We start from the raw sequence: 12,830 nt of genomic DNA on the forward strand, positions 1-12,830 counted from the left end.
CGCGGCTCGTTTCCTGGTTTGGTCACATGTTCTTCCAAGATGGCCGCGCCCTGGACTGTTTGAGAGTTGTCGCAGAAGAAGTTGTGCAAGCAGCTTAAATAACAGCTGAGGAGCCGCTGGTCTCAATTGACATCTCCAGAGAGAGACAAAGGAGCGTCTGAGAAAGCCGTTGCCCTCCTCAGCCCGGCCAACATGAGCAAGGACGCGTTAATCCTGTAAGTACCTCTGTTAGCCTGAAACCAATAGCACGACATCAGGGTTAAGGCTAGCATTGTGCATGCTAGGTGAGGGACGTTGTGACACTTGCCTGTGTCATTCTTATGAAAACATTTCCTCAATTATTAACTTCAACGAATTTGGATTTTTTTCTTTTATCAATTCGGTATATGGCATTTCTTCAAATAAATTAAAATGGTTAAAATTGTTACTCGTATAACTTCTATAGTGCCATTTAGTGAGAAAACATATTGTGGAAATAAATAAATGAATTGTCCAAGTTTCATTTCATGTAAATGAAGAGTCTAGAAGCAGTTATGCATTTGGAGTTGGAGTTTGTTAAATTGTTATAAAATGTTAATAACTTATCATTGTTTATAATTTTTCTGATAGCTTATACCTTTTAAGTCACAGGAAAGCAATTTTTAGGGCATCAAATGACCCATTGTGTGTATCATTCAGTTATGAAGCATCCCTGGCTACATTTAAATCAGCCTCTCATTCAACCGTTGTCCCACTGCTGGAGGATGATAAGAGAACAGAGGAGTGTCTTCTCTCATATCTCCTTCATTGAGCTGAGGGAAGGGAGGGGTCTGCCTGTGTGTTAGATTACAGAAGCTTGCTGCCACGTTGGAGACCTCACATCATAGTGATTAAAACACTGGTGGCTGACTCTGCTCTCATTTCAGGGCAGTTACTTTTTTAAACCTAATCTTTGATTGTCAGATTTTGCATCAGTTTGTACTATTAAGCCTCGTAAAATTGGTGTGAATAGCATGACAAATGGGAGTCATCGGGGAGCATTGTGTTGATGTTGTTCTCGTCAGTAGCAGCAGGTTGGTCCTCCTACTCATGTTTGATGCGGCATTAAGCTGATATATAAGACGGATGATATTTTTTGCCAACCAGCCCCGAGGACTTCCCCAAACTCCAGAACGACACATTCCTGCGAGCAGCACGAGGAGAAGAAACTGAACATGTCCCTGTTTGGTGCATGAGGCAGGCTGGAAGATACCTACCAGGTACTGAGATCAGTTCTCATATCTTCTCGGTCCTGAGCTACGACTTTCTCTCCGTGACCCAAAGACTTCTGATCTGCCTCTCCGTCCTTTGTCCTTTAAAATTGGGTGATTAACCTTTTGATTGATCTAATTTGCAGAGTTCCGTGAGTCCAGAGCGGGTAAGGACTTCTTTGAGACATGCCGTTCACCGGAGGCCTGCTGTGAGCTCACTCTACAGGTCTGATCAATGTCTTTTTCACACAGGTTTTATTTGTATCTATCTTTGTATAGTTTGAAAATATTAACCTCCATGACGGAAGTGCAATCCAAGAGATTTTAGATCTCCTGAATGAAATACCCATTAAAGAAATAAGTTGATTCATTTAATTACTGGAATTAAAAAATAAAATATTGTAAAAAATAATAAAACAATAATAGCAGGACACCAGTAAAATAAAACTCCCAAGATATACTAATGTGTTCATACTTTAACATGCAAGACTCTACAATGTGCCGAAGAACCATTCATAACACTTTAAATTGCATCTTCCATTTAAAACATTTGATTCCCTAACTTCAGGTCACCACTACAAGGCAATAAACATTTTTATATGTCCCATTTTGTTTTCTTTTTTAAATGTTGTCCTTCTTTTGAACTTTTCAGCCTCTGAGACGGTTTCCCTTCGATGCTGCCATCATCTTCTCTGACATCTTGGTGATCCCACAGGTAAAGACAGGCTCCAGGTTTTTAGGACCACAGAGTTACTAACTGTCACCAGGCGGAGAACTGTTACTGCAACCCTTATCCGTTAGCTAACATGTTAGCGATAGCTACTTGAAGGCCAGAGCAATGTTTTGGTTCTGTCAGATTGTTCTGATGTTTCTCTGCCCCTCTAGTGGCCAAAACCGATTACTGCATCTTAAACAGATTCTTAATCAGAAATCAACAATCCGCAACATTTATTGCCAAAATATGTTTTAATACAATTTGACATGGCGGTTGGTGCATAACAAGGGACAGTAAGACAATGGATAACCTAGTGTAAGATAGTGTTCAATTTACAATTTAACTATATAAGGCTATGGGCAGGAGGGGGGGGGGGGGTATAGAATTAACAATTAAAAAATAACGGATAAGGAATTTAAGTGAACATGCAACCATACTCTACACAACTGTGTTGTTGGAGTGACCAGTGGAAAAAGGGATGTCAGAGTCAGTCAGGGGGGGCCTGGTTCTGTTGATGAGCCCGACTGCCGATGGGAAGAAACTGTTCGTGTGGTGGGAGGTCTTAGTCCTGATGGACCTCAGCCTCCTGACGGATGGGAGGGGCACAAAAACTTCATGTCCGGGGTGGGAGGGCTCGGCTACAATCTTTCTGGCTGCTTCAAGGTCCTGAAAGCGAACAAGTCCTGGAGAGACGGCAGATTGCAGCCAATCAGCCTCTCTGCAGAGCGGATGACACGCTGCAGCCTGCCCTTGTCCTTGGCTGTGGCTGCAGCGCACCACACGGTGATGGAGGAGCAGAGGATGGACTCCATGATGGCCGTGTAGAAGTGCACCATCATCAATTTCTTCAGCTGCCTCAGGAAGAACATCCTCTGCTGAGCCTTTTTGGTGATGGAGCTGATGTTCAGCTCCCACTTGAGGTCCTGGGTGATGATGGATGGTTGGAGGAGCTGTGAGAGAGTCCGGACATTGATCAAATCTGCAGTAGAACTCATTCAGCTCATCTGCCAGGCGGAGGTCATTCATGGAGTGTGAGGTTTTGGGCTTGCAGTTTGTGAGGTGTTTAAAGCCTGTCCAAACCGAAGCAGAGTCACTGGCTGATAACTGTTGTTGAAGTTTCTTTGAGTACAGTAGCGTCTCTCACCGCCTTGCCTTGTATTTTGAGTCTTTGTCCCCACTCCTAAATTAATGTGTAAGCATACAAGCTGTCAGCCTGCCTGGTAATTAAAGATAAAGGGACATAGCAACTTTCCCACCATATTACCACCGGTAATATAAGAAAGACCCTCGCTCTGTCTGTATATCAAATTGTAGCCTGCGTATCTTCATTCCTTCTTTCATTCACCTCTTCCCCCTCCAGGCGATGGGTATGGATGTCCAGATGGTGGCAGGTAAAGGCCCAACGTTCCCAGACCCCCTGAAGGAGCCTGAGGACCTGCAGCGCCTGCAGGTCAAAGTGGACGTGGCCAAAGAGCTGGGCTATGTCTTCAAAGCCATCACGCTGACCAGGCACAAGATAGAGGGCAAAGTTCCGCTGATAGGATTCACTGGAGCTCCGGTCAGAGACGCTGCTCACATAATTGAGTTGTTGTGTGAGAAAGGATGACCCGCGTTGTGATTCTTGCTCTCTGCTGTTTCTCCCCGCAGTGGACGCTGATGTCCTACATGATAGAAGGCGGAGGCTCCAGGACCTTTTCTAAAGCGAAGCGTTGGCTGTATAGACACCCTGAGGCCAGCCACATGCTGCTGAGGATGCTGACGGATGTGATCGTGGAGTATCTGCTGGGACAAGTGGCAGCTGGAGCTCAGGTTACAACAAACCCGCCTCTCAGTATCAGCACAAATGCTCACAATTTTGCAAACATACTTTGCACGTACAACATGCCATCTCATTCAGATTAGGCGGCCTCAGTATTATGACAGTAAAATAGGCAATAACGAATGTCCTTACTTTTCTTTTTTCTGCTCTTAAAATGAATCTGCTATATAAAAGCTACAAATATAAAATGCTACAACGGGTATTTTATTCCCGTCTTGCTTTCAGAAAATACTCAAATGGCTTCATTAAGGTTCAGCCAAAAGTGCTGTCAATATTATTGTATCAACAATGGATCAAATGACATGAAAAATAAGAATTATCTTTACTTTAAGTCATCCTTTTCTTTTTGGCTCTAGTTCAGTCCCTCTGCTTGTTTTCATTGTTAAATAGAAATGCAACTTTTGGGGGAGAACCTTTACCAAACCCCCGCTACGCCACATGCTGACGGACAGTTTAGCAGCGAGCCTTTGAAAGAAGTGTAGCATTCGATGGCTAAAGAGACATATATGTCCCTCAGTAAGTGGAGACTCCCACTGAGCTGGAAGTAGTTCAAAGTAGAGTCAGTGTTGGTCTTGGATGTATCTGATGGATGCAAACGCCGCTCTCAGTGAATACTAACGTTGCTCCCTTGCTCAGCATAAAAACAGGGTGTGTGTGTGTGTGTGTTCTGCAGGCTCTGCAGGTGTTTGAGTCTCATGCCGGCATTCTCGGGCCCTCGGAGTTCCAAGAATTCTCTCTGCCTTACCTCCGAGACATCGCTCGCTGCATCAAAGATAAACTCAAGGAGGCAGGAAAGGACGTGCCCATGGTGAGAGGCAGCAGCACACATAAACATAGATGGGCCTCAATCCACAACACACACACATTCCATGCTCTTAAACATGGGTTATTTTTCACGATGTCGGTGGCTAATGAGGCTCATCATCTACCCTGCAAACAACTCGTCTCTGTGGTGCAGCTCCATCATTTATTTTCCTCTCGTTAGTATCACGTTCTATATTAGTTTCAGTACTCTGTTCTATTCTTATCATTTCTCTGTTGCTTCCACATCACTGTTTCCCACGGGGTATCATTAAGATTTATGTGGTCCGTTTATAAATATACCCTGATCTGCTTTATCACCAGAAGGGGGCGGCATTTTGCCAAAAATGGTTTATCACAAGTTCATGAAAATGTCTCTTTTCACTTTTCCAGATTGTGTTTGCAAAGGATGCACACTATGGTCTAGAGGATCTGTCTCAGTCTCATTATGAGGTGGTCGGGCTGGACTGGACCATTGACCCTCAATCAGCACGGTAACACAATTCTCTAATAACTGTATTAAAAGTTGAAACCGCTTGAAACCACTAAATAGAATCATATGGAAATCTAAATTCAAACTTGCTAACCTGTTAACTACAGACACGACACACTGTTAGAATATCCTTTCTGCATCAAGGTCTGTTATATCTGCCACATCGGCTTTAAGTTTCAACAAGAGCCGGCCCCTCCGCCGGCCGCTCATGAGATTCAAAGTGTTTGAAGGGATAACCGGGAGGAAAGGATCAATACCCGGATCTCCCCGGTCAAAGGCAAATACAGCTTCAAATTCCTCCGCCGTGGTGAGACTGGAGCAAAATAGAACTGCCGTAATCATGAAGAGGAAGTTAACTATTGGTGACCTCTCCCTCGTCCCTGATTGGTCCCTGGGTGCAGCACTTAAGTCAACATACGTCCGCGCTTCCTGCTTTGCACAACACATACTTAACCTGTTGTGTGTGTGTGTGTGTGTGTGTGTGTGTGTGTGTAGGAAGCGCACAGGAGGGAAGGTCAGCCTGCAGGGGAACATGGACCCTTGTGCACTCTACGCTCCAAAGGTAAACTTGCCCATATACATGGAGGAGGAACCCAAAAAGCATATTATTAGACAGTGTGATACGTTGAAATATATAATATAGATTCTGCATGCCACTAATATTGCAGCACAAACCTCAGCAAGGCGTCATAAACATGCTATTGAGCTTCTACAGGAACACTGTATTCTGTTTATTTGGAGATATTGGGATTCTGTTAAATTGAACAGGTGTAATGTTGGAGCCTGGAACTGGTCTTTGTAGTTTTGTTCCACAATAAGTCTCTTTCTCAGCATTTTGTAATGTTTTACATTGACCCAGTTTGAGCGCAGCACGACGCCTTAGACGAGTATTGTCTCAGACTAATAGCTCAGACTAATGGAAACGCTCTTCCTCCTCCTCCTTCTTCATCATCAGGAGCGCATTTCAGAGATCGTGAAGAAGATGGTGGAGGGCTTCGGTCCGAGGGGCTACATCGCCAACCTGGGCCACGGCCTGTACCCCGACATGGACCCGGAGAACGTGGGCGCCTTCGTCCAAGCCGTGCACCAGCACTCACAGCGCATCATCAAACAAATGTAGAGGAGGCTGTGTGAGAGTAATGAACCATTTTATTAAAAACATAAAACATTCATTACATCTGTTTCAGAAGTTGGATAAGCCATTTCCAGAGATATGGGTTTTAGGAGGAAAAAAAATCATTTAAAGAAACACTGTCCTTATATTGTTTCTTACCAATTGAAAAAAACGTTCTACATTCCCCAGTGTATATTTTTGAGGATAAACTGGATTTTCTGTTCATTTTACGATATGTTGGTCTGTCCGGGATTAGATTATCTTTTGGTTCTGCAAGTGCATTCACATCACAAACACATTTAAGTTGTGGGATTTCATTTTTCATATTGGATCTATTCAAAATGTTTAAAAACAGCTTTGACCTTTAAGTTAAAGCTTTTTTTGTCATTGAATAACAGTACCAATACCCATCACACCCGTTGGGTCTTAATGGTGTTGAATGGCTTCAATCAAAACGGATCTCTTCATTAGTGAGAGTGGTGTCTTTGTCCACAAAGTGAGAAAACTGAGGCTTCTGATTGGCTGAAACAGATCCAGGATGAGAGGCATCACTGCAGTTATCAAATGATAGTTTCATGGAAAATGTCAGCACGCACCGGTTGATGATCCAACATCTTAACGACTAAATAAGATTCCCATCCACATCACAGAATGAAAATCGGAGAAGTGCCCGAATGTTAGACCGCCTTTTGTTTCCTTCATCGAGGAGTCACATGGGAAGCATCCTGAGCATTCTGTCAAAGGTTTCAGGCTTATCAAAACCCACATGTGTTTATCTTTTGTCTGATTGAAATAAAACCAACAATGTAGTTGTGAGATGTAGTATTTCATATCAAGTTGTTGACTTGCCACGCCGTAGGATGTAAATGCTTCTCGCCTCTAGAGGGCCTCCAGGGCTGTTGACGGGGATCATGGGAGTTTGCCCATCACATCCAAGTGTGTTTTGTGGACTTGGAGAAAGAACCTTGGGTTCAACCTGGGGGAGTAAAAAGTGTGAAAATCAATACCCTCAATCACACATCATTTGTTGAAGTCACGGTGACAGAATATGCAAAGTCCCATTGTTATTGACACCTTTTCAGGCCTTACAGACTCTCCCAGTGCTTACTGGGGGACACGGCGATAGGGCCCTCCTCTCACTGCGGACCTTTGGTTTGGCTTTTACTTAATTTTATTCTCACAGCACCCAGGCAGCACATCTCCTACACTTCCTACACTACAGCCTTCCTCACATCCATTTTTTGGCTCAAATTGACATACTTTTGGGGTTTAAAAACCTTTAATCGTACGTGTGCCAGTGAGTCTCTGTTTTAGAGCCAGGCTGTGATAGAAGAGGCTCTGTGTTCAAATAAAAACACTGTGTTCCATGCTGCATGGTACAAAAATAATGATGTCACCCCATCAGCACTTGAAGGGAATCAACCAAATGGACCAAAGTCCTATCAGCGTTGTATAAGGTTATGATTATTCAAACACAAATATAAACATCCAACCTTACATAAACCACAGAGGTTTCCTTTTTTATTCTACATAATGTAGACAATGTGAATTCAGGTGTACTATACCCTGTTTGTAATGCTACACAGTGTTTTTATTTTGATGAACACATCAGAGCCTTTTCTCTCACAGCCAGGCTCTAAAACAAAGGAGACTGACAGGCACACTTGAGATTAAAGGATTAGGCTTTAAAAAGACAAAAGAAAGGAGGGGAACGACACCAAATTACTGATGAAGATAGATATTAGAAATCACAGCTTAGAAATCAGTATTTCATATAATGAATCAATGAATGAAAAGAGTCTTACTTGAATGATCTTGCAGCATTTTTGAGAATGTCTTCCCTCTCGTGTGTGATCGTTACGCTCTTATAGATAATCACCTTGTTTGCTGCCACACAACCAAGTAAAAACCCTCCAAAAGCACTGGAAGCATTGGAAGGACCTCCAACCAATCAGAGGAGGCACGTGTGAGAGCAGCGGCTACATGAGGCCTCATGTACAAACACCAGTGCATTGTGGGTAGCGCAGGCGCCAGGTTTGGCCCATGAAGGCAAAAAAGAAATGTCTGCATGGTCTGCTGCAACATTTTTCATCCTTTTTGTGTCAGTCTGCTGATGTTGCATTACTGCAAAAACATTTGTTCTTGCTAGTTGGCACTGAATAAACTACGGACGTCTTGTGCTGCCATTTCTTTAAATCTGTATTTTATAAAAAATGTGACAGGCTGTGACCACCATTGTTGCTCCAGGCTCATGTAAATGTGGTCCTAAACATCTTCTAAAGACTGGATTGATTGTAATTTCGATGTCTGTAAAATGAAATGTGTTTCATGAGCACTTTCTACTCAGATGAGTCACTGGAGCTGATCATCAGCTGTTGAGCTTCCAATGAGCTGTGGTGTGTCTAGATCAAGTCCACTTCAGTTTAACAGAGATGTGTTCTCTCTGTTTTCGGCCTTCCACCTTCACTAAGCCGTACATTTACAATTCCCAAAACAAGACCCTTTTTTCTTCAGAAGCCCTCGGAAAACACAAGGTAATCAATCGGGACCCTACGGGTTCCGTTACTCTGGAACTGTGGGAAACACTTGTGAGGTCATTTCAGGACAAAGTCAGGCTTCATCTTCACCAATCAGAACATGGCGCCACAGCCAATGAAGCCCTGCGTAGGAGGCAGCGGCGTCCAACTCCATACCTCAAGTACAGCTCCTTTGTATCCATGAACGTTTTGGGGCACACTTTGCCTTCATGTGCATTATTACTGTAATCACGATGGAAGCTCTTTACATGAGGATGAGTTAATCTCAGATTGTGTTGTTCCCCGCTCAGAACGCCAGATAAGCAGATTCCAGCAAAGCCGGTTGTTTTGGTTGTCGATGTTGTTGTGAAGGATTCCAGCAGAAAATCATAACATCACGCGACTGGATTGTGTTGTTGTCACTGCGGTTGAACGGTGTGGACACTGAATGCATTTTAGACCGTTTTTGTTCATTCATTTCTGCTACTTCCCTTTTCCTTTTGATTGACAATTAATGAAATGCAGTTTGCAATCAAAAACTGCACTTGAAATGTTATCTAATTTACATCTGAATAACAAGAATCTAAACAGCCAACCGTCATAAGACATTTTTAATTTGACAAATATTTTGAATAAATGTCAAAGAAAGGAAAAGTCATGTCACCCTGTCATCAGGGAAGTAAGAGATTTCATGTTAGAAAGTACAAATTAAACACAATATCATCCTTGTAACATTGCACTCTTTTGTGAAGCCAAAGCTCTTTATAGAAAGATAAAGCCACGTTTCTATGCCCTACTTTATATACTTTCCTTAAATCAACCAATCGCGGTCCGATTGTTCTCCTGCTAAAGACGTTAATGTTTTAAAGCAGGTCCCAACCGCACACCGTGTTGTTAAAAAGGCTCAATGAGTGGCTGAAGCAGCTGGCTGTGATGCTCAGGTCCTCAGCATCGGTTCAGGGAACATTTTCAGCTGCAGATTATTGGAATTCGGGTTTGCTCCGGGGTGTTTTTTCCATAATAATATATTTAGGTTATTGTAGTTTTTGATGTTTTCATGAAAAGCTTCAAACGATTTTTGGAAATAAACTCTAAAGGAGCTGGAGCCTTTTGCAGATCCGTTGTTGCTTTGCCCTCTTGAATTGGAACCTCTGAGTAAGTGAGACTGAAGAGAAGCTTGTGGGCCTCAGCGTGATTAATAAATACTAAAATACACAAAGCTCAAAGCAGCCGAATTAACATGTGGCTGATGGGGAAAGGCTCTTCTTCCTCAAATAAAAGCGGCCTTTCATTTATCTCTGTCCTTTGTGGTGCTGTAGTACCATGAACACACACACACACACACACACACACAAAGGCTTTTGTTGTGGCCCCCTATTGCGTAAATAGCAAAGACAAATGAACAAAAATCAGCGGTGATTGTCGACAGGTAGGACTGAAGAGGCCGGGGCTGTGTGTCAGTCGACCATCTGGGAACAAAGTGACAGGCTTTGTGTGTGTGTGTGTGTGTGTGTTTGTGTGTGCAGGAGAGAGAGAGAGAGAGAGAAAGAGGTTGCAACAATGAATCCATGGTCTTTAGAAATGGAGATCAATTTTTCCACAAGGCTTTTTAAGGCTTTGGCGGAAGAGTAATATGTAAGTGTGTGTTTGTGTGGCTGTGTTTATTTGTCTGCCTGTCCACGTGTGTGTGTGTATGTGTGTGTGTGTGTGTACCTGCTTGAGTCATTGCATTGTGTGGGCTTTTATGTGCTTATTTTGTCCAAAGAGATTGAACAGGTGGATGTGTGTGTGTGTGTGTGTGTGTGTGTGTGTGTGTGTGTGTGTGTGTGTGTGTGTGTGTGTGTGTGTGTGTGTGTGTGTTTAAAGGAGGTCCAGGCTCCATCTCACAGCAAATCAGCAGCCCTGAAAATCCAATCTGCCTGCAGACAGCAGGCTGTACATCATCTGTCATGGATGGACACTATCAGCGCTTTATCAGTGACCGCCCCCCAAAACTGACACACACACACACTTTATCTTTCACTGACCGCACGCATGAATAAACACACACATCTGCACACAGCCCGCTGTGACAGAGACTGATAGGCGTTATTACCACCCTGGAGGGAGGCAGATGCAAACAGCTGTTTGCAGACGATAGCCTCCTGCCCCGCCGTGGTCGACCCGGTTGGGACCCGGTTGGTCATTGCATCACCTCCAAAAACGTGTCTTATTATTTATATATTGGTATATATGTGCAAACTGGTTGGTAGTTGGTTTTAAGCGATCAGCACAATTTGGGATGGAATATCGCTGACTTCCTTTGTTTATTGAGGCGTGTTGGCGGTCGCCGCCCTGCCCCCCAGGGCTTAAACACGACTTAACAGTGCAGAAACCGGGTGTCCTTGCTGATAGCAAACTTCTAAGACTTTATGGTGCGTCCATCATGTGATTGTCGGCAGGATGTTCTGACCGAGCATCCAGGGTCTGACACCGCCACTACGCACGATGCGTTCAGGGACTGTGTACCCACGTTGTACCATAGAGCAGAAGAACAAACTAATGGAGTGTTAGAACACACTTCGGGTCACGTTGACACACGTATTACTTAAGTAAAACTTACCTGTAGACAGCAATGAATGCGGCGAAGGAGGGATGGAAGAAAATATTCTGATTAGAGACAAACGGCCGAGAGATTGATGGAACTACGCCACGCTGTGTGCGCTTCATTTATCACTGATGGGGGGTTGAATTAAATTACAGTAAAAACTTCTATGGATTTAAAAAATCCATATACAGGTGAAACTCGAAAAATTAGAATATTGTGCAAAAGTTCATTTATTTCAGTAATTCAACTTAAAAGGTGAAACTAATATATTATATAGATTCATTACATGCAAAGTAAGATATTTCAAGCCTTTATTTGATATATTTTTGGATGATTATGGCATACAGCTTATGAAAACCCCAAATTCAGTCGTCCACGTAGCTCGTCTGCTGAAGGAAGCATGAAGTGCTTAAAATGTCCTGGTGGATGGTTAAGTTCAATTAATGAAATAAACATCTCACATGATTTTTGTTGAGGGTGAATAGGAAGCAAACTGATAATGTGCGTGTTCAATTTATTTATATATATATTTGTAGAAAGTTGAATGCACTTTGTGGAATGAAAAGTTAAAATCCTCAAAAATGTCTTATCCAAGAAATTTCAAATTCTCCAGTAAATGGAACACATTAAATAAAATAAAAAGTTTGAAACTTCCCATCACTGGTTGGGTGCCGCAGACCTCACACAGGAAGTATCAATAATAAAGAGGTCCTTGTAACGTGTTTCACACTTTATTTATAGAAAAGCACTGAGATTCCAACACAAATCAATATAAAATGGTAGTAGCGTTACATAAATAGTAATAAATTCTCGCTTTATAGACAGTAGCTCAAGAAGATGCACAAAAAACTGTAAAATAAACGAACAGAAAAGAACAAGTGTTGATGGTAAGCTTTCATACTTCTGTGGCAACAAATACTGGGAATACCGTTTAATCAGTAGCACAAAGAGGCAACAAACACCTTTTACCCCAAGTTTGAAAGAATCCAAAAGAACCACAAAGCGGGAAACAGAACAGGAGGAAAGAAAGAGGGCGCCAGTGAGAACGGGCCGAGGCAGGCGGCGCTTCGTTGTCCCGCGGTCAGTAAATGCCTCACTCAAAGGCTGTTGGCTAATGCAGGAACGAGTTATCTCGGTTTCACCAACAACAACAAAGGGATGGATGCCCCCCCCCCCAGGTTAACCATCACGGAGAAGCCTTACCAGCAGATGGACGCCGACCCGCTGCGCGGACAGTAAGAGGCTCAACACGTTTACAAGGTGTGGTAATGAAGAAGAGGGGAGATGAAGAAGCAGCGAGGACACGAGGTCATCCGCTCGCGCACCGCTTCTGACTCGCGGACATCTGTGTACAGTTCTGTCCCGACACACCACTGAGAAGACACTAAAGGCTTTGAGTCCTGCTTCAACAAAAACAACGACAAACAAGTAAAGCACAAAAATAAACTTTGTACATCGATCGGTCACAAAGGCATTTCCCACCGTATTCATTTTGTTCCTGTTTCCTCTAAATGTTGCAGCGTATGCAGGCCGGCTATGGCGCATTGTTCCCCCCC

The 12,830-nt window shown here is 43.2% G+C and overlaps 1 protein-coding gene across 1 annotated transcript; it reads left to right on the forward strand.

The window, feature by feature from the left end:
• The first annotated feature begins 12 nt into the window (after nucleotides 1–12).
• Nucleotides 13–6,987, forward strand: urod (uroporphyrinogen decarboxylase). Its single transcript, XM_037459442.2, has 10 exons — nucleotides 13–215; nucleotides 1,126–1,238; nucleotides 1,376–1,455; nucleotides 1,882–1,944; nucleotides 3,305–3,502; nucleotides 3,592–3,753; nucleotides 4,437–4,571; nucleotides 4,958–5,058; nucleotides 5,553–5,619; nucleotides 6,013–6,987. The coding sequence occupies exons 1-10, from the start codon at nucleotides 193–195 to the stop codon at nucleotides 6,175–6,177; spliced, it is 1,107 nt and encodes a 368-aa protein (XP_037315339.1). The 5' UTR covers nucleotides 13–192; the 3' UTR covers nucleotides 6,178–6,987.
• The last annotated feature ends 5,843 nt before the right edge of the window (nucleotides 6,988–12,830 follow it).

Source organism: Pungitius pungitius, chromosome 15 (genome assembly GCF_949316345.1).
Source record: "Pungitius pungitius chromosome 15, fPunPun2.1, whole genome shotgun sequence".
NCBI classification, from domain to species: domain Eukaryota; kingdom Metazoa; phylum Chordata; class Actinopteri; order Perciformes; family Gasterosteidae; genus Pungitius; species Pungitius pungitius.